This window comes from Melanotaenia boesemani, chromosome 2 (assembly GCF_017639745.1).
Source record: "Melanotaenia boesemani isolate fMelBoe1 chromosome 2, fMelBoe1.pri, whole genome shotgun sequence".
Classification (NCBI taxonomy): Eukaryota; Metazoa; Chordata; class Actinopteri; order Atheriniformes; family Melanotaeniidae; genus Melanotaenia; species Melanotaenia boesemani.
This window is the reverse complement of record NC_055683.1, coordinates 28,994,521-29,013,819: the sequence shown is the minus strand read 5'-3', so window position 1 is coordinate 29,013,819 and position 19,299 is coordinate 28,994,521. Positions and strand designations below refer to the sequence as shown.

The following is a 19,299-nucleotide window of genomic DNA, read 5'->3' as shown; positions in this document are numbered from 1 at the left end:
ACAATATAATATAACTGAATATCTTATTTAATTGACACATTAGATCTCTAAATAAAAATTAGTTAAATTTATTGGGTCAATTTTGATGCACAACTGACACACTGAAATAAAGCAGAATAAGCAAAGCAATGTTTTAAAAAATATATTATTAAGCTCTAGGCTGAGAGATCAGACTTCAACATTTATAACAAATAAAGTTCTCATTTACAAGAAATTGATAAGACACACATTATGTTATCAACATCCAGTTTTTGGCTGTATCATTGGAGGTTTAGTATTTTTCATGCGCTGTTATCATTAATTTCAGATGGCCGCACCCATTTATATCAAACTGCACATTTTGTGAGGGGCCAGAATAATCAGCAGAAGTGCTTACTCTTGCAATGATAAATAATTTATCACTGTATTCAGTATGAGGCCCCTCATTTCTAAATGTGAAACATCTTCATTAAGCCACCTGTTATCCGATAGATTTTGTAAAATAACATTAGGCATAGTATGTCTGCTCAGAAGATGACCAAATACCATACACAAGTCCCCTTCTTGTATTACAATTTTTCCCAGTCACTTTAATGCATTTTAACATGAGATTTAGTAGTCTCATAACTACTAGATCAAAGCATTTGTTATTGCATTGATCAAATTGCAAATGCTTTTAGACATGTCTGCTATTTCATGACAATTTAATTTGCTTTGATCATATTAGTCAAAATGAATGATTCATAACTGCAGAATAATCGGTCCCCATAAAACCAATAGTCCTAAATTCATTGCTTGAGTGATTACAAACAAAATAGTTAAACATCAAAATCTGTCAAGCAAACAGATGAACATTTTGATGCACAGGGGTGATGAAGTGAATATGTGAAACAAATATATTCTGTCATGTATTCAGTTACCCTACCATCAACAATTAGTCCTGTCTTTTCTCATTTTGTTTCATTTTCAGGTAGGATCTCAGTCTGTCATAATGAAAACATGACTAAGTTATTGGAGTACTTAGTTAGTACTCAATGGTGACAGGACATTTCATTTTGATGGAGCTGACATTGTAATTGACATAAATAATTGCTTTTAAGGAATAAACTATTTTTAGTAAGTGACATGCTTTTGCAGGTTATCCACTTTTGTTCTGCAGTTTGTACTACCTGTTTTGAGAAAAGCACCAATTGCTGTGCAAATGTTAATTCCTATGTGAGAAATGTACCAAAGTGACTGAGAAAAACTGTAAATCTACTTTTTTATGCTACACCTGTCTTTGTACTGTGTACCATTGTCTGTGCTCATGAGGCAATGAAGGGGTAATCTCACAGTTAAAATGTTTTACATACATTGTTAATATTTGTTATTTGCTTTGACTCACTTTACAGTTGAGTCAAACAGAAGTCAGCATTCTGCCACGATCTTTAAGGATAGATAGATAGATAGATAGATAGATAGATAGATAGATAGATAGACAGACAGACAGACAGACAGACAGACAGACAGACAGACAGACAGACATCACAACATCACGATCCCTTCTCTAAAAGGACCAAATTATTATAAGACACATTTACTAGTTTAGGAGAAAATTAATAAGAACAACTCAGGTATCTTGTTAAACTGTCCTTGCAGGAAGATATAAAATTTTGAACTGTAATTACAAAGGACAAAACTGAAATAATAAAGCATATAAAATGGCATGAATCTCAATCTAGCACTGCTGTACTGTTGCAATGCAAATCAATTTTATTGACAGTAGATTTGCTTGTGTTGGAAGCCATTACTGACTATGACTAACTTGCAGTTCCTTGTATGTAATGTTCACTTTTTAACTGAATGAACCAAGCTTTTTGTGAGATATATGCAAGCAACTACTTTTATTTTCATTACAAAATTCTCCACAAGATAATTTTTGCATGTCACAACAAGTTAAAATGATTCTGCAGACCTTTCAACATTGAATGTGAAGCCTTTAAAAATGACACAATCACATTTTGTTTATATGAATATTCATATAATAACAATCTAGAGCTAAATTACGCTCAAAATATTAAATGTAAACTATTAATTGACAGAAATATACTACTTCAGTACAGGGTGTGGTTACTTTTATCTCAAGAATTAACTCAGAAACTTCTGGCAATTTCTGTAACAGAGGTGTGGTTTAGATTTGACACTGGGCGTGACCCAGTTTGGTTTGATATAAAAAAAAGTCAGTTAAAATCGTCCTCACCAGAATTTCATTGCAGAGAACTTTCTTAAGTAAAGAAAACTTGAAGAAAAGGCCAAAATGAGTCTTACTGGAAAGGACAAGACCGTGGTGAAGGCTTTCTGGGAAAAGGTGGCCGCTAAATCTCCTGAGATTGGAGGCGAGGCCCTGGGGAGGTTAGTTTTACTTTATCAATTTCATTTAATTTAATTTTTATTTTTTTGAACTGAAAATGATATATATGCCATTTTTCCAGAATGCTGACCTCATATCCGCAAACCAAGACCTACTTTTCCCACTGGTCTGATCTGAGCCCTGAATCTCCTCAAGTGAGAAAGCATGGAGCAACCATTATGGGAGCCATCGGAGAAGCCGTCGGAAAGATTGACGACCTTACAGGGGCGCTGTCCAAGCTCAGCGAGCTGCATGCCTTCAAGCTTCGCGTCGACCCTGCCAACTTTAAGGTAAACATCACGTCATAGACTGGATGCAATCCAAACTGAGTATTTTGAAAGACAGTTCATTTAATCACAGTCGCTCTCTTTCTAACTTGAATTAATTTGTGTTTCTTGCACAACAGATACTGGCACACAACATCATCTTGGTGATGGCCATGTACTTCCCTGGAGAGTTCACCCCAGAAATCCATGTCTCCGTTGACAAGTTCTTGAACAACCTGGCTCTGGCTCTGTCTGAGAGATATCGCTAAAACCTGGCGATCCTGGAGCATCGACTGCATACGTCACCCAAAACAATACGAGCACCACCTTTAACCTTAAGGGCTTGGTGAATAAATCGAATAAATAATAATTGTGTCAGTTTTTTTCCTGTTTGTCTTCAATCCGAAATGTCTTGTCATTGATAATAAAATTTATTTAATATTTTTGTAAAAGTTAGTAATAGTATAAGTTAATGGAAATTAGTTTATTTTATTGCTTCAATTATTAAAATGTGTAATGCACAATAATCAAATTAATTATGTCGCTGTATGTTTTATATTATTACCATTTAGCCTGTCAAGTGTCTAAACTCTTGACAGGAAGCGTGAGTGAATTTATTTAAACGTAAAACTTTATTCACACACTATTTAATGAGCGAACTTTTCTGAAATTAAATAGTATATTTACAATAAATTGTGCCCTCACATGGGCAATGAAAGACTTAGGACTATAAACTATAAATAACTAACAGGGAAAACTTACCACAAGAGTTCAATGCAAAGACACGATAAATAAAAGAAGAAGAAGAAGAAGAAGAAGAAGAAGAAGAAGAAACAGTAATAAATCATACTCTAACGGGATGTTAAAAGGAGATCAACAGTTATTTACAAAAGCCACCATGATGGTCGAAATTACAGTGGCTAATGGTGAAAGACAAAAACTGATATGCTTCTGAAGATAGGTATAGGTTACTTGTGAAAATTACTCCAGATTTTACACCAAGAAAGCTTCGCCACCTTTGAAAATTGAGTCCAGTGATAAATACTGAAAAGAAAGATTAAAATAAATTAATGGGAACCTGGGAAACAAAAACACACACACAATTCTAAAATCAATCTCATTATCCTTTGAAAGCCAGTTCAAATGAGTCAGAACTTTTGTCTTTTCTATGGTTAAAAAAACTCTGGCATCTTTATTTTGAACTTAACGTAGTCCAGAAACGTTGGCTTGTTGTGTAAGGGTTTTGGCTGAAACAATTTGTGGTAGCAAGACAGCAGAAAGAAGATGTGGTTCTGGTCCAAGCACCTTGGACAGCTCCTCATCTTGCGGCTGATACCCAGCATCTGTTCAAGAGATGACGGAGCTCTCACTTAAGTTTATGTACTATGATAGGTTGTTATCTGATGTTCGTTAACTGGAAAATTCCATCTCTTTTCGTACACAATGAGAACAGGCCTAATTTTTAATGTGCCAACATAATAGAATTAGACCAGGGTTCTGCAACCTTTAAAATTCAAAGAGCCATTTTCCTTCAGTCCAGCTAAATAAAACTTAGAGCCGCAAATGTTACAGACCCTTTGAAAAAATAGAACTTATAAGTTTTGATAAATATCTACTATAGGAAAAAGAAAACATTCTTATTTGTATTTTTAGGTATTAAAATAAAGAAAACCATCAAACCTTTGTTAAAAAAAAAAAAAAAAAAAAAATCCAAGCTAATGACAAGAAAAACATTACTGGTAAATTCCAGTGTTACTTTAACACCCATCAAAACCACAGATCCGTAAATATTTCATCAGAAACTGTGGAAGAATAGAAGTCTGAAACTAGCAAATTTACACCTTATATATTCACATCCGTTTTGCGTTGATGGGCGTGGTTTTCTATGTCTGCAAGCGAGGATCCGCCTATTTACATCTGGAGGGTTGTGAGGTTTTAAACATTTTCTCGTGACGTAGAAAAGCACCAAGTATGGCTCAGCATCACTAAAAACAAAACCTGGTTTTACCCTGTAGGGGGCGTTATGAGCTATTTTGACTGACAAAATCCTTTTATTAATTTTTTTTATTAAAAATTACAAATTTTATCAACAGTATTGGTGGTTTACATCACAGTTAAGTAATACTATAGTTTATAGGTCAAAAAACACATTTTAGGGTGCACTACCCCTTTAATGAACCACAGTTGAACTAATATTCAGGATACTTTTTTTCCAGGGGCGAGTCAGTGAATGAGTCAGTGGGGAAGAGGAATCGTGATTCACAAGTCAGTAAAGTAATTCTCGAGTACTGAACGATTCGTTCAACTAATTAACAGGAGTATTTTCACCATCTTCTCCTTTTTAGCAGTCTGTGAGCAGTGCAGTCAAGGCTTTAATTGTTCTTTCAACTGTTCTTTAATGTGTTTTAAGAGCGTTTGGCTTGTATGTATTTCCAACAACATAACCCCAACACTACTCCAAACACCACAACTTCTGTTGGTGTATGGCAGCATCTCAGATTCATTGCTGTCCTCATAAAAGTCAAGGATAATGCTTTTCAGACTTGGCTCTGGTGTCCAATATCTCAGAGACAGTGGGAACAGCTTAGTTGTGCCACAATAAGATGTGATGCATCTGAAGAAAATAAAAAAAATAAAAAATAAAAAAATTGGGCCTTTTTGTCACTTGGGAAATCTTGAATAACTGGTGACTTTAATTCTCCCAAACAGATCTCTACAGAGGCAGGTGGACGCACATCTGTATGGATGCTTCAAGTTACAAATATGGAGATACAAGTCCCAAAACGTATATCCTTATTCTAGTTCCATATTCCTCTTCTGCATTGGCGTATGCGAAACAAGGAGCATGTGTTGCAGCAGCGTTGGTTCACTCTCTACTTAGTGATCAGTCTGACACACAGTGATGAGTGGAGATGTTTCAGCTTCGATGCGCAGTTTGATGTCTGTGTACAACAAAATGTCTTTTTTTTGTATTCATATGTAAATTAGTATGTAGTTCCTATTCCACGTGGACCAACTGGACTGGAGATGTTTGATGTTGGATCAGATATTCTCCTTTCACTGTGTGAGCCCTGCCAGTAGTCTTGATTCTCACTTTCTCCTTCATCATTTTGCAGGTAGGTCCACTTGTAGTCTTAAATTACGTCACCGCTGTGGTCTTCTGCCACGAGGTCCCTAATCATCATTACAGTGAGTCTGAAGTTAGGTTTAAGGTAGACATGATAGATTAATAGATTTTCACCACAGTAATGTGAGAGACTCAGAGACTAAAACAAGTAAGCAATGTTGATGGAGGCGATTTAGAGAAAGAAGAGCAACAGAACTGTAGTTTTATTTCTTTTTTTTTGTGAAAATAAAGAAATGGAAAGCCTAATTTCCTCATTAATTCATTAGATTACAAAAGCATTAATGAATTTAGTTTTCATGGTGGTGGTCAGCAGAACAGGAGCACTACAAGTGACTCACAACTTTTCTCTTCACACTACACACCTGTACACGAATGGAGTTCTGACATCTAGAAATACTCTGACGACCCTGCAGTCATGGGGTGTTTCAGTGATGGACAAGAAGCTGAGAAAAGAGAACTGGTCAGTCAGTTTGTGAGAAGGTACAAAAACAGTCACCTCATCTTGAATATAAACAAAACAAAAGAGATGATTATTAACTTCAGAATGAACAAGAGTTAACAAGCAATCAGCTTTGCAGCCATCAGTTAGAGCAGCAGCATCAGAGTCAGAGACTGCAAGAGACTGAATAAACTGAATAAACTGATCAAGAGGGCTGGTTCTGTGCTGGGAAGCCACTAGTGCTGATTGTCCACAAAAGAATGCTGCACAAGCTGCTGTAACTAATGAACAATTCTTCACATCCTGAAGAAACAAGCGTGTGTTCAGTGTGAGGCTTTCTAATTAATCTAATTTCTAATTAATTCTTATTGTTTTTGTTACGACCCAACGTTGAGGACAGGTGGTAAAATTAAACCGAGCACATTTTATTGGCACTGGTGTGGAACAGAGGGTAAAGCCTGTAACAAAAAGAAAACACGAAATGAATGAGTGTTGGGGTTAGCGGACCTGCTGAAAGAAACATACCAGAACATATACCAGAACCCACCGAGTGAAACCAAAAGAATGTACAGAACTCGGTGAAACTAAAACCAAACAAAAGAGCAGCAGATCCATAAACTAATGTGACCGTCGTCACAAACAAAAACACCCTAACAGCCCAACACCAAACTAAACATAACCACTATGGCAGAAACACAAACTAAAGTGTAGCAAAGGTTGAACTAAAACTGAGTGTAAAACAAAAGGTAAGTCCAGACTAAAACGGACTGATCTACCGTCCCCCGGGAACACCCAAGCAGCCAGGATTTATCCTGCTGCACTCAATCAGCGGTGGCCGTAACAGTTTTTAATTAAAAAAAAATATTTCTACCATATTGTAATTTCCCCCAGCAAGCGCAAAAACTTTATTAATCACACATAAGAGCACAAAATGTATCTTAAAATGAGAGCACATTATGCAGCTCTGGTGAGCGCCACCTGAATGTCAGTTAAAGACGAGAGACGGGTACCCGATGCTTGAATATGTGCCGGACCAAGAAAATGTAAAACTTTTATTTATGCATGAATTACAGGGACCAAGGCAAAACAAAGGTTAACAGGAAATAAATAAATAAGACTGAGGTGAAAAATGATACCGATGCTTAGCCTATCTGATTACTAAGTATGCGTCAGGTTCAGACGGAAATCAGTATTACTTTCTACATCTACGGGTGAAAGGCTACTCACAAAGTCTGAATTTATTTCCATCAATGCAACCTGTACATATATAAGCTATGATTTTAGAATCCTCATCTTTTGTTCAGGTCAAATTTAAAGTAGGTTTTATACTTTTTCTTTCTTTCTTTATTCTATTTATTTTTATGTGCCAAAATATAACAGACACTCTGGGGTTTTTTCTGACAAAGCATTTAGGTGTATTGATAGAGACATAAAAAACATTAAAGTTTTTTTTTTAAATGTAAATGAAAGGGATTGGTCTTTAATCCCACAAATCTCCTGAAAACGCAAATGCAGAAAACCAGGCAATTTGAAAATATTCATTGTTTAATTTATTCAGAGCCTTTTCTGATTCATGATGAAAGGTTATTTGCTGAAGCTCTCTAGTGGTATTGTTTCCTCAGGGCAGACACCACCACGGCAAGGAACTTCTGAAAAGCTGCCTGGATCTCAGGAGTGAATTCTTTACCCAACTGTCCAGCAACCACAATGGTCAGGCAGTCAGCCAGGAGCTGCAAGAACACACACACACACGATACAATTAGAAAGCAGCAACAATATAAACAGCATTATCACCAAGAAAAAAAAAAAAAAAAACACCAGTCCAACCTTAAAGTTGTCAGAATCCACGTGCAGTTTCTCGGAGTGCAGCACGCTCAGCTCTGCATATGTTTCTTTGATGTTGTCCATGTTACTGAGAGCTCGTTCCAGACCAGCAAGGACAACCTTTCCGTGAGCTGCAACCTTCGGATTTGACTTGATAGCTGCAGCATTGTAGAGGTTTCCAAAACTACTAAAGTACCTTTGAGTCCAGGGGTAGACAATCAGGCACCTGAGAAAACATTGAATTAACTTTCACGTTTTTTTACAAAAATAAAAATATACTAATTATTCTTTAATGAGTCTTAAATCATGTCCCACCTGGAAAGAGCTGCAGGACCCACAACATCCTTATCTATCTTCGAGAAGATGTCCTGGATAGTGGTACGTTCGAAGTCGGACCATTTGACCATTTTGGCTTATTGATTTTCTCTCCACTCGTGCTCTGTTGGTCACAACACGCATCTTTTAAATGGACAGTTTTACTCCACCCAAAATTATCTGATGGGTGCATTTGGACAGTGGGTTGGTCAAGTATTGATCAATGGATTTCAACAAGCGATAAGGACAGACCTCGTGTCCACTGATCGAATTTGATTATTAACACCTTTAGCTTCTCCCACATTGTCATTATAAATAATAAGTTGAATGAAGTAGTCGTATTATCAACCCATTTATATTTTTTTAACCAAAGTTCGAGTGAATCAGCAAAAAATAATTGCAGATCAAGTATTTTTGCCATATTTCCTTTCTGAAATTGTGCAAGATAAAATTTTCTTTTTTAAAATTTCATAAAAAAAACAATCAGATCAAGTCAAGTTAATCTGTGTGATTAGAATAATAACCAAAAATTCTTATGCACAGAGATTTTTATTTAAAACCCAAAGGGAAAGAGGAAAGGGTCCCTACTGCAAATTAAAATGTACCATTTTCCCTATAGATGCTACATCTTCCCTGTATTAAATGGAAAGTTTAAGCAAAATATTTAACCTGCAAAATAATGTATCTGACCCACCGATTCACCCTATAAGGGAAAACTGCGTGAAATTGATCATTTTTCAAAACTGTGTAATTTTGAAAGTGTAAATGTAGAAATGTCAAATTTGTAGGTAAAAAAATACTTTAAAAAAAGCAGCACTTTAGACTCTTTATATTAATAAAAATCACAGCGATAAAGAAACAAAGTAAAACAAAATGTGGATATTTGTGTTAATATTTTTGTGTCAAACAGCTTTTATCATATATATTATTATATATATATTATTATCATATACAATATAATATTCTTGGTTAAAGATTTCAGGATTTTTTGGTTCATAAAAAGAGAAAAAACAGTCTACATTACTTTTCTTTTTTTGTTTCAAATAAGTCCTTTATCTTTAAAAATTTTAAAGTTCTGGATATTTTCAGCTTTTGGGTATATCTGAGTTCCTGTAGAACTGTTGGCTGAATCTAATAGCTTGATAATAAGGGTGGATGACAGTTGAGAGGGAAGTCTGAACTTTTTTAGTTCAAATTTAAATAAAAAAAAAGTTTGCCATTTCTTCATTAAAAACAGAATACAGGCAAATCTTTAAACGGATGTGCCTAACTAACGTATGATAAAGTTGATTAAGTGCCATATACATACATACATACATATATATATATATATATATATATATATATATATATATATATATATACACACACACACACACACACACACACACATATATATATATATATATATATATATACATATACTCCCCCCAGACCCTGCACCCCTCTTGCTGTAACTTCTTACCTACATTCTTTAAATGGGTTATTATCAGACCCTAATTTTTGTTTTTAATTTATCTCTTACTAGCTGTTAACAAATCACTTGGAATACGTTCAAGCTTCTTTATCTCTGAGGTGGACATGGGTGTGTCCATGTCCTGTTTCATGTATAAAAAACCCCTCTGTTTGCACTCGTCACAACAACAATCACCAGGCAAGATGAGTCTTACTGCTAAGGACAAGGACACAGTCAAGGCCTTCTGGGCTAAAGTGTCCATCAGAGGGGGAGAAATTGGCTCTGATGCTCTTTCCAGGTAAATATGAAGCCAAACTCATTGATACAACCTTGTGTTACAATTTGATCAATTTGTTAACTTAATTATTATGTGTTTTACCCAGAATGCTGTTGGTGTACCCTCAGACCAAGACTTACTTCTCTCACTGGAAGGACTTGAGCCTTGGCTCTGCCCCGGTCTTGAAGCATGGAAAGACTGTGATGGGTGGAGTTGCTGATGCCGTGGCCAAAATCGACAATCTGGCGTCTGGTCTTCTAGACCTCAGTGAGCTGCATGCCTTTACTCTGCGAGTGGATCCTGCTAACTTTAAGGTAAATAGGCTGAATACAGTCCGCTTTCACTTTAAAACATGAAGGAAGTTGTATATTTTTAAGCTTATTGGACTTGAAACAAAACAGAAATTGTTAATTGCATCAAACATCTTGATTATTTTTTCACAGATTCTCTCTCACAACATCCTTGTGGTTATGGCCATCATGTTTCCTGATGACTTCACCCCTGAGGTCCATGTGGCTATGGACAAGTTCCTGGCTGCGCTGTCCCGTGCTCTGGCTGAGAAATACAGATAAACTGCAGACAGAAGCAGGAGATGATGGAAAGTGATGTTAAATACTTAAACCCTTTCTGTCTGTCTCAATTTCAATAAATCTTTGAATGCAATTAAAATGTTTGTGTGCTGATGTCAATATGTCTGCTCCTGAGTTTATGCCAAAAATGAAAGGAGAAATAAATGTAATAGTTTTTCAATCCTTTCTTTTTTAATTGCAAAAAAATATGGAAGAAATTTTCAATAGTTATGCATCAAAGAGGATTTTAAAATGGTCATACAATATGTTGCAATAAACATGAATTTGTCTGCATGGTAACATCTTGATTTGGCAAGTGTCCTCATCTCCTTTAGCAGTAAATAACTTTGTAAAAACAACTTTACAAGTATTCGATTATTATAAAACAAAATTAAAACAACATACATGGTCTATCTTAGTGGTTCCCAGACTTTTTCTGCAGGACTGCCTTTCAATTACAGCAAAATATAGAAATTGAGTAGTTATTTTTTATTATATTTCTTCTAAAGTTATTAGCAGGCTTTTCTTTTTTGTTAAGGAAAAGAATTCCCCAATTGATGTTTTAACTTGTTTGGCTCCATACTGCCAGATGTTGATATTTGGAGACATTGGGGTCTCTCTTCAGCCTTTCAGTCTTGTAATATCAGCAGGTCTTGTCTTGTTTTTTTTGTTTTTGCTTTTATTACTTGTTGCAATGCCTGCTGTTAATTCATCATTGTTTACTTTGACAAACGTTCCTAGATTTTGGTAGAGGTGAGTGGAAAAAAAACTATGTTTTACTTAGCCTATAGCTTGGTTTTCAATTTGCTTCTCTTCAGGTGACCTATGCTTTTAGGAGGGTAGTGTGAAAATGAAATACAATAATACAAACAAAGTAAAGAAAAATAACATGTTGATCATAGCAGAACTGTCATAACAAGTGCTGCAAGAGAAACATGCCACAGAAATCTCCCTGAGTAAAAACTTTAAGAGGATAAAAAGGTAATGAATGAATAAATAAATAAATAAACATTAGATTTAGGAAAAGAATAATGGAATTTTACGTCTTCATTGGATCAATGAAGTACTTTTCATTCATTCATTTTCAAATTTCTTTCTTTCTTTCTTTCTTTCTTTCTTTCTTTCTTTCTTTCTTTCTTTCTTTCTTTCTTTGATAAATAAATAAAAATCACACAAGAATAAATATCGAGTGTGTATTATGATTGTTACTAGTACTAATATCATTGTTGCTATTATTATTATTATTATTAATCAGGGCCAAACGGTGGTGTGGTGATTAGCACCGCGGCCTCACAGCAAAAAGATCGCTGATTGGAGCCAGCAGCTTTTTTTCACATCTTGGTGTCCATAATGTCCACTCCTTTCTTTATTAAGAAAATTGTTCGTCCAATGTATGAAACACTGTGGGTTTTACTTGTTCTTTTTTTTTGAGCTCCTACAGCACCTATAACGGATTTGTTTCACTCAAAGGGCTCTAAACAGCTCCACTGCACCCACATTGGTCTCACAAAGCAGCTTCACAGAAACTTTAAAACAGTTAAATCCAACAGTTACACGAAGGGTAATTCAAGCAGTGGACGTTTGATCTTTCCTTATCACTTTTGTAAAATCATAAATCAATCATTACAAGCGTCACACTGTCAGACTCCACCCATCTGGTAATCTTGGGAGGGACGAATCCGTTCCTTTAAAAATGCATGTGGTCAGCCTACTGACACTCAAGACCAGGGCAACAAATCTATTAGGCAAAATGGTCAAATGGACAGACTTCGAGCGCGCCACCATCTCGGACATCTTCTCAAAGATAGATTCTGACATTGTGGGCCCTGCAGCTTTCGCCAGGTGAGACGTCTTCATTTTTACAAATACATAAATGAATGGACCTGCATGTATGATTTAGTATGATTAAGCTTATATGACTGAAAGTGATTTTTTAAATTTATTTGTTTATTTTACGTGTTTCCTCAGGTGCCTAATTGTCTACCCCTGGACCCAGAGATACTTTCGTGGTTTTGGAAATCTCTACAATGCTGCTGCTATACAATCAAATCCGAAGGTTGCAGCTCACGGAAAGGTTGTCCTTGCTGGTCTGGAGCAAGCACTGAATAACATGGACAATATCAAACAAACATATGAAAAGCTGAGCATTCTGCACTCCGAGGAACTGCAAGTGGACCCTGACAACTTTAAGGTATATTTTGTATTAAACGCGAATGACTGACTACAATAACAATAACATCCATTTATATGCTATAAATTCTGAAGTTTGTGAATTATGTGTTGTTGCAGCTCCTGGCTGACTGCCTGACCATTGTGATTGCCAGCCAGCTGGGTAAAGACTTCACTCCTGAGGTCCAGGCAGCTTTTCAGAAGTTCCTTGCAGTGGTGGTGTCCGCCCTGAGGAAGCAGTACTACTAGCAATCTTTCTCAAAGAATCATTACTCTGTACCTACCTAGTGAATCAGAAAAGGCTCTTGATGAAAAGTTGTTTCTTTGTCCGTGTATTTGTGATCAATAAAGATGCTCTAAAATGAACAGTCTCATTGTTATTAAAAAAAACTGAAAAATTAAGTGCAACTTATCTTGAGAGAAATCTGTGAATGAGTCTAACAATCAAACATTGGCTAGTTAACGTTTGCGTCATTATTTTATTCATTGATTGCTTACGATAAGAAAAACAGGAAAACAAAACTAATGAAAGGCTAATAATTAACAAAGTAATTAGCCCAATAATTTATGAGAAGTTAAGCTGCAGGAATCCTCAGCGATTATGCTTTTAAACAGTGACGCAATCGTCTCAATAAGTTATAACGATGATCACATTATTTTTCTCTTAATTAAATATTTTAAGGACGTTAATCTTATTATCTTTATGTCTTTTGCATTGTGGGAAAACATTTTCTTTATGAAATCAAACATCATTTAAACGAAAATCCCAAATGTGATTGTTTTATTAATTCTTGCATTGTAGTGATTTGGTATTCAAGCTATTTAGAATAGCCTATTCAATATACATATTAGCGTAGTCTAAACAAGGCACATGTGGTGGAATTGGAGAAATCCACTTAGTGGAAGATAATTAATAAAATCTGTGGACCTGCTCGTTATTTTGGTAGAAAGAAGAGAGTGAATATGTTCAGATTAATTGTGGCACATGTATGTCCGTTTTGGAGTGTGTATATTTATTTATTTGTAGTGGGTCCGCTCCTTTATCCTCAGTCGGGGAGTAAGTGAAGAAGGTGGAGTTTGCTGTTTAAATGGAGGGGAAAACGTTTGCCGGTGCGGAACAAGACTTTACCAAAACAAAAGAGGCATGGATCTTTCTGAGAGAAATTGATCATAACAATGATTAAAAAGAGTTAATAATAAAGATGATAACAAAGATATAATAAAGATGATACAACGATTAAAAAAAGTTAATAATAAAGCCATAAAGAGGGTCAGCATTGACAAACACCTGGAGACTCGGGCTGTTAAAATCACCGACCAAGTTTGTAACCTTGGAGTGTTGATAGACTCAGACCTGACTTTCAGCAGCCACATCAAAGCTTCACTAAGAAGCTTTTTACCAGCTCAGAAACATCAACAGAAATAAAAATTTAGTCACCCAGAAAGACCAAGAGAAACTCATCCATGCATTCATCTCCAGTAGGCTGGATTACTGTAATGGTCTTTTAACAGGACTTCCTAAAAAGAGCATTAAACATCTACAGCTCATCCAAAACGCTGCTGCTAGAGTTTTAACCAGGACTAAGAGATCTGAACACATCACACCAGTTTTGAAATCTTTACACTGGCTTCCAGTCAGTCACAGAATAAATTTTAAAACCCTTCTGATTGTTTACAAATTCCAGAATGGTTTAGGCCCAGAATACATCTGTAATGTGTTCAGAGAAAATAAACCTAACAGAGCTCTTAGGTCCAAAGACTCTGGTCAACTAGTCCAGACCAGAGTCCAGACTAAACATGGAGAAGCAGCATTTAGCTGTTATGCTGCAAGCAAGTGGAATAAACTGCCAGTGGAGATTAAACTTTCACCAAATGTAGACATTTTTAAATCCAGGTTAAAAACATTTCTTTTCTCATGCATGAAATCTGCACGGTAACGTTTTAACTTGTTTTGTTTTTATTCATTTTAATATAATTTATTTTTTTATTGTGATTCTTGCTATGTGTTTTATGCCTTTGTTTTATGTAAAGCACTTTGAATTGTCCTGTACATTAAATGTGCTATACAAATAAACTCCCTTGCCCTTGCCATAATTTTATATTTCCGGTTGTATCAAAGTGCAACATCGTCCATTGGAGGTTGACATATAAGGACCATTTTTAAATTGGAACATAAAATCACTCCCTAGAGCAGCTGAAAAGATCACTAAATCAACAGAATTTGATTAAGGAATCATAATAGGGCAAAGTTATCTACTCAACAAATGAATGTCACACATGACATCAACATTACTTTTACAGGTTGGAACATAAGTGGCCTATCCGCAAACCGATGGTGTGATTATAAAGGGCTCAAGAGCAAGTATGGAATATCCTTTGCACACTGGAGATCATTCTATGCATTTCACTCAGCTATAAATGGAAATTGTAATATTTTACTGAAATGAGCTGTAGTTTAACTTTGGACCCGACTAGAGTTGGTTTGTTCGGCGTCACTGTTAAGGACATTTCAAACGTTTTGAAGTTGTGTGGTTTCGGTGCAGTGGTGCGCCACTAATTGTATTCAAAAACAATTACAAACATCTGACCAACTCGGTGGAGGTTGTGCATCAAGAATGAGTTACAAATATGAGAACTGTAAACTCAGCACCAAAAATGTTTCTCGTGCACAAGAAGCCAGTATTTGATTTTTTTTTTTTTTTTTTTTTGTTCTTACAGGCTCCATTGTCACAAACTACAATTCCAGAATTATAAAGTTGATACTGCCACTTAAAACTCCAAATAGGCTTTTGGGTTTTCAAATTTAAGCTCCTGCCTTCATTTCAAAGAGCGCATTTTGTACGCAGTGCTCTGCCTGGAGAGACAGAAGAAGCGCACTTGATGAGCTTCATCGTCAGGGCAATGGCAGCGAGGCCCAGAGGAAAGTTCAAATAGCTGTAATAAAATCCCTACAAGAATAAAAATGACCAAGAACTGAAAGAGTAAATGTCAAAAGGCAATTGAGTTACAAACAAATATGTTGTATAAGCTAAACCTCACTATTTTCCAGTTCGTCAGAATGGTTTAAATTCTGCTGGAATCAATATAAAATTACACCTGATGAATCAACCCTATATTTTCCATGCTTTTTAGATTATGTGAACTTTCAGATGTTGGCTGAGTGTGTTCTTGAAATTAAACAAAAATCAAAGAAATACAGCAAACCACACAATCAGTCACTGCAATGACTCTTTAATTAAAATTCAGACTGATACAGTGTATCTGCGTCGATTATGCTGCCCATCATCTGGTCCTGCTCTTGTTTGCTGTTTATCTGTATTTCTCAGCCAGAGCACGGGACAGAGCAGCCAGGAACTTGTCCATAGCCACATGGACCTCGGGGGTGAACTCATCAGGAAACATGATGGCCATAACCACAAGGATGTTGTGAGAGAGAATCTGTGAAAAAATAATCAAGATGTTTGATGCAATTAACAAAAGAAAAGATTATAAGAATGTTAAAAAGAGTCACGCTGTTACAAACAAAAAACACGTCAGGACTAATATAATTTTGAACTCCTGCTGTCCTTCATTTTATATGTGTTTATTTAGTTTTAAAATGTTAAGGAAACCAGACTAAAGTGCACGGGTCGTGTTATTTAAATTTTGTCAGAGACAAACACTTGTATTGTGGAAGAATAAGCGAAAACACAAAACGCGCAAGAGACGTGGTGTACTCATCAGGGTGTACATTTTTAGTAAATATGACTCAAATCATACATTAAAATGTTTTTTTTATGGCATATAAAGCTGGTTTGGCTATTCATATTAATCTCTGAATATGGTTTCCAGGTTTTCAACAGAGACTGTTCAAAACTTGGATTTTATGGACAACACACAACAAAAACAGATCTATTTACTCCAAAAACCTTAGAATCTTGTTAATGTATAAAAAGCAACTTCCTTCCTCAAAATCATACTGTCAGTGTATTGCTTTTTGTTTTATTTATTTATTTATTTATTTATTTATTTATTTATTTATTTATTTATTTATTTATTTATTTATTTGTTTATTTGTTTATTTATATTATGTGTTAATCTTATTAAAATCATTGGTCTTCAAAATATCTTGAAACTTAATGTATTAATTAATAGAATCTGGTCTTCAACACATCATTCGATGACAGAGGATCAAAACATTCTAGATTTATTAAATGTTTAAATGTGTTTAACTAAAAAAAACTTATCATTATTATTATTTGCTAATTACATCCTTAAATGAAGGGTGAGCATCCATTCATTTTAGATCACAGCAGCGTAAAAATGTTTCAGATAGCTCCAGGTGTTCATTATCCTTAGTACCTTGAAATTAGCAGGATCCACTCTCAGGGTAAAGGCATGCAATTCACTGAGGTTAAGCAGACCACCTGTCAGATCGTCGATTTTGGCCACAGCATCAGCAACTCCACCCATCACAGTCTTTCCATGCTTCTTCACCGGGGCAGAGCCGGGGCTCAAGTCTTTCCAGTGGGAGAAGTAAGTCTTGGTCTGAGGGTACACGATCAGCATTCTAGATAAAACACATAACAACTGAATTAACAAATTGATAAAATAGTAGCACAAGGTTGTACCAATGAGTTTGGGCTTATATTTACCTGGAAAGAGCATCAGTGCCAACTGCCTCCGCCTTGCCACCCACTTTGGCCCAGAAGCCCTTGACTGCGTCCTTGTCCTTAGCAGTAAGACTCATCTTGTTCGTTGATTGCTTGGTTTGAATGCCGCAATCAACACTAACCACGGGGGGTTTTATACACGTAACAGGGCATGGGCACACCAGAATTACTGCCAAGATACGTGCGTTTGGATGGGTTCCAAGTCGTATGCTACAGCTCACAAGAGATAAGCCCACAAACAAAAAACAAAGTACTGTGTCTGAAGACCCACGGTATGCCACGAAGTTACGTGTCAATCATTAATATTTGTGAAAAGGAGCTTCAGTCATGAAACTTCAAGTAAAGTAAATTCAGTCAGCAAATAGGGAATCTAAAGCGAATTTTCAGTGGCAGCTGGAAAATATATTTTTATTCATTAGTTTTAACACACAACGTCCACATTTCAAGTGTTTTATTGTTTAGATTATTATGTATTAGATTACTATTATTATTATTATTATTTATTATTATTATTATCATTAATAACAACAATAATAATAATAATAATAATAATAATAATAATAATAATAATAATAATAATAATAATAATAATAATAATAATAATAAGCTTGTTTTAACAAGAAAACCACCAATTTATGGTTCGCCTACAACCAAACTTAAAAGCCATCAGAAATATTTGACCTCATTTAAATCTGTGTGTGATCACCCTGGAAATTTGATTTCAAATCTAAGCTGTGTAATTAATGCATATTTGTTATCAGTTGATACCCATGGGATGGGGTCATCCGCGGCGACGGCTGTTGCCAACACATGGGGTGTTTCCTGCCTTATCTAAACTTGAGAGGGCGGATCCGCAGAGAGGAGCAGATAACTTTATAGCGAGTATAAAACACCCTATGCAGCAAGAGTGGAGCTGAAGTTAAGGATGTCACTTCCTGTCTCATTCATTCAATCACACTACGGTTTTATCAATGCCCAGGCAGGCCAATATTCGTCACGTGACTTTGTCGTCTTGACAACAACTTTACGTGAAAGCTGAGATTGATTGAAGCCTGGTGATCCACGTGTACCAAAATCAACTGTTGTAATCTAACACCAGTAGATAAATAAATAGAAAATTTACTAAATAAATAAATAAATAAATAACGTTCTAACTATGGGCATTACTGTTTGACGTTGGTGCAACCAAACGCTTGTCTTGATTTCTCTTTGATAATGGCAACATTGATAAACTAATGCAGTGTATTCTGCAGGATAAAGAGTGTGAATGAAAGTTATATTTCTCTGCACTTCTGAATACACAATGCCACACAGAAAACATCAAAGTAAAATGCAAAGATTGCTTCAGAGATCTTTGTTAAAAGTCCGTCTTTGTTAGTTTCAAATTGAAACTGAGTCTGTTGTGTACTATTTTCACTTCCGCAAATAGGGTGCATTTAAAAATCTAGACCATCAATCACCCGCTTTTTATGCTTGTGAGAATTTCGACATTTACAAAGACTTTTGAGTATCGTCTTTTGGTTCAAATAAGTATCTGATCCCCTTCAAGGCTCCATAGACTTAATTACAACAATGTGACTGAATTATCCTTCATAGCTTTTCACCTGTTAAAACAGATTAGTTGTCATAACGGACATGACAATAAGACAACTAGTTTAAAAGCAGTTATTTGTTATTTATTTTTAGCAGGATTAATGACCACCTTGCAAATGTAAAAATGCAAATGACAATTCAGTGAGTTTTCTTATTCCAGTAAATCAAAACAGTATAGCAGGGATCTCCAACTCCGGTCCTTGTCCTGCAGGTTTTGGATTGTTGCAACACACCTGACTCAAAT

General features: G+C 35.6%; 5 protein-coding genes across 5 annotated transcripts; 3 read left to right on the top strand and 2 right to left on the bottom strand.

Moving 5' to 3' along the window:
- Window positions 1-2,205: 2,205 nt before the first annotated feature.
- On the top strand, window positions 2,206-3,004 carry LOC121632364 (hemoglobin subunit alpha-A-like). The gene is made up of 3 exons (XM_041973807.1): window positions 2,206-2,370; window positions 2,451-2,658; window positions 2,775-3,004. The coding sequence occupies exons 1-3, from the start codon at window positions 2,276-2,278 to the stop codon at window positions 2,901-2,903; spliced, it is 432 nt and encodes a 143-aa protein (XP_041829741.1). The 5' UTR covers window positions 2,206-2,275; the 3' UTR covers window positions 2,904-3,004.
- Window positions 3,005-7,737: 4,733 nt separating this feature from the next.
- Window positions 7,738-8,537, bottom strand: LOC121633177 (hemoglobin subunit beta-2-like). Its single transcript, XM_041974998.1, has 3 exons — window positions 8,340-8,537; window positions 8,028-8,250; window positions 7,738-7,930 (listed from the first exon to the last, which is right to left on the bottom strand). Exons 1-3 carry the CDS (start codon window positions 8,429-8,431, stop codon window positions 7,802-7,804), a joined length of 444 nt encoding a protein of 147 aa, XP_041830932.1. The 5' UTR covers window positions 8,432-8,537; the 3' UTR covers window positions 7,738-7,801.
- A 1,336-nt stretch (window positions 8,538-9,873) lies between these two features.
- Window positions 9,874-10,644, top strand: LOC121633187 (hemoglobin subunit alpha-1-like). Its single transcript, XM_041975009.1, has 3 exons — window positions 9,874-10,093; window positions 10,179-10,386; window positions 10,516-10,644. Exons 1-3 carry the CDS (start codon window positions 9,921-9,923, stop codon window positions 10,642-10,644), a joined length of 510 nt encoding a protein of 169 aa, XP_041830943.1. The 5' UTR covers window positions 9,874-9,920.
- Window positions 10,645-12,391: 1,747 nt separating this feature from the next.
- On the top strand, window positions 12,392-13,176 carry LOC121629434 (hemoglobin subunit beta-like). The gene is made up of 3 exons (XM_041969109.1): window positions 12,392-12,483; window positions 12,610-12,832; window positions 12,931-13,176. Exons 1-3 carry the CDS (start codon window positions 12,392-12,394, stop codon window positions 13,057-13,059), a joined length of 444 nt encoding a protein of 147 aa, XP_041825043.1. The 3' UTR covers window positions 13,060-13,176.
- A 2,848-nt stretch (window positions 13,177-16,024) lies between these two features.
- LOC121629139 (hemoglobin subunit alpha-1) lies at window positions 16,025-17,564 on the bottom strand. Its single transcript, XM_041968718.1, has 3 exons — window positions 17,445-17,564; window positions 17,152-17,359; window positions 16,025-16,248 (listed from the first exon to the last, which is right to left on the bottom strand). Exons 1-3 carry the CDS (start codon window positions 17,537-17,539, stop codon window positions 16,120-16,122), a joined length of 432 nt encoding a protein of 143 aa, XP_041824652.1. The 5' UTR covers window positions 17,540-17,564; the 3' UTR covers window positions 16,025-16,119.
- Window positions 17,565-19,299: the final 1,735 nt, after the last annotated feature.

Bases quoted from the DNA above. Each gene is read 5' to 3' on its own strand.
- LOC121632364 (XM_041973807.1), top strand. From the start codon at position 2,276: ATGAGTCTTACTGGAAAGGACAAGACCGTGGTGAAGGCTTTCTGGGAA. The intron at 2,371-2,450 runs GTTAGTTTTACT...CCATTTTTCCAG, and splicing joins GGAGGCGAGGCCCTGGGGAG to AATGCTGACCTCATATCCGC. The intron at 2,659-2,774 runs GTAAACATCACG...CTTGCACAACAG, and splicing joins TCGACCCTGCCAACTTTAAG to ATACTGGCACACAACATCAT.
- LOC121633177 (XM_041974998.1), bottom strand. From the start codon at position 8,431: ATGGTCAAATGGTCCGACTTCGAACGTACCACTATCCAGGACATCTTC. The intron at 8,251-8,339 runs GTGGGACATGAT...ATGTTTTCTCAG, and splicing joins GGTCCTGCAGCTCTTTCCAG to GTGCCTGATTGTCTACCCCT. The intron at 7,931-8,027 runs GTTGGACTGGTG...GTGTTCTTGCAG, and splicing joins TGGATTCTGACAACTTTAAG to CTCCTGGCTGACTGCCTGAC.
- LOC121633187 (XM_041975009.1), top strand. From the start codon at position 9,921: ATGGGTGTGTCCATGTCCTGTTTCATGTATAAAAAACCCCTCTGTTTG. The intron at 10,094-10,178 runs GTAAATATGAAG...TGTTTTACCCAG, and splicing joins GGCTCTGATGCTCTTTCCAG to AATGCTGTTGGTGTACCCTC. The intron at 10,387-10,515 runs GTAAATAGGCTG...ATTTTTTCACAG, and splicing joins TGGATCCTGCTAACTTTAAG to ATTCTCTCTCACAACATCCT.
- LOC121629434 (XM_041969109.1), top strand. From the start codon at position 12,392: ATGGTCAAATGGACAGACTTCGAGCGCGCCACCATCTCGGACATCTTC. The intron at 12,484-12,609 runs GTGAGACGTCTT...GTGTTTCCTCAG, and splicing joins GGCCCTGCAGCTTTCGCCAG to GTGCCTAATTGTCTACCCCT. The intron at 12,833-12,930 runs GTATATTTTGTA...GTGTTGTTGCAG, and splicing joins TGGACCCTGACAACTTTAAG to CTCCTGGCTGACTGCCTGAC.
- LOC121629139 (XM_041968718.1), bottom strand. From the start codon at position 17,539: ATGAGTCTTACTGCTAAGGACAAGGACGCAGTCAAGGGCTTCTGGGCC. The intron at 17,360-17,444 runs GTAAATATAAGC...TGTTTTATCTAG, and splicing joins GGCACTGATGCTCTTTCCAG to AATGCTGATCGTGTACCCTC. The intron at 16,249-17,151 runs GTACTAAGGATA...ATTTTTTCACAG, and splicing joins TGGATCCTGCTAATTTCAAG to ATTCTCTCTCACAACATCCT.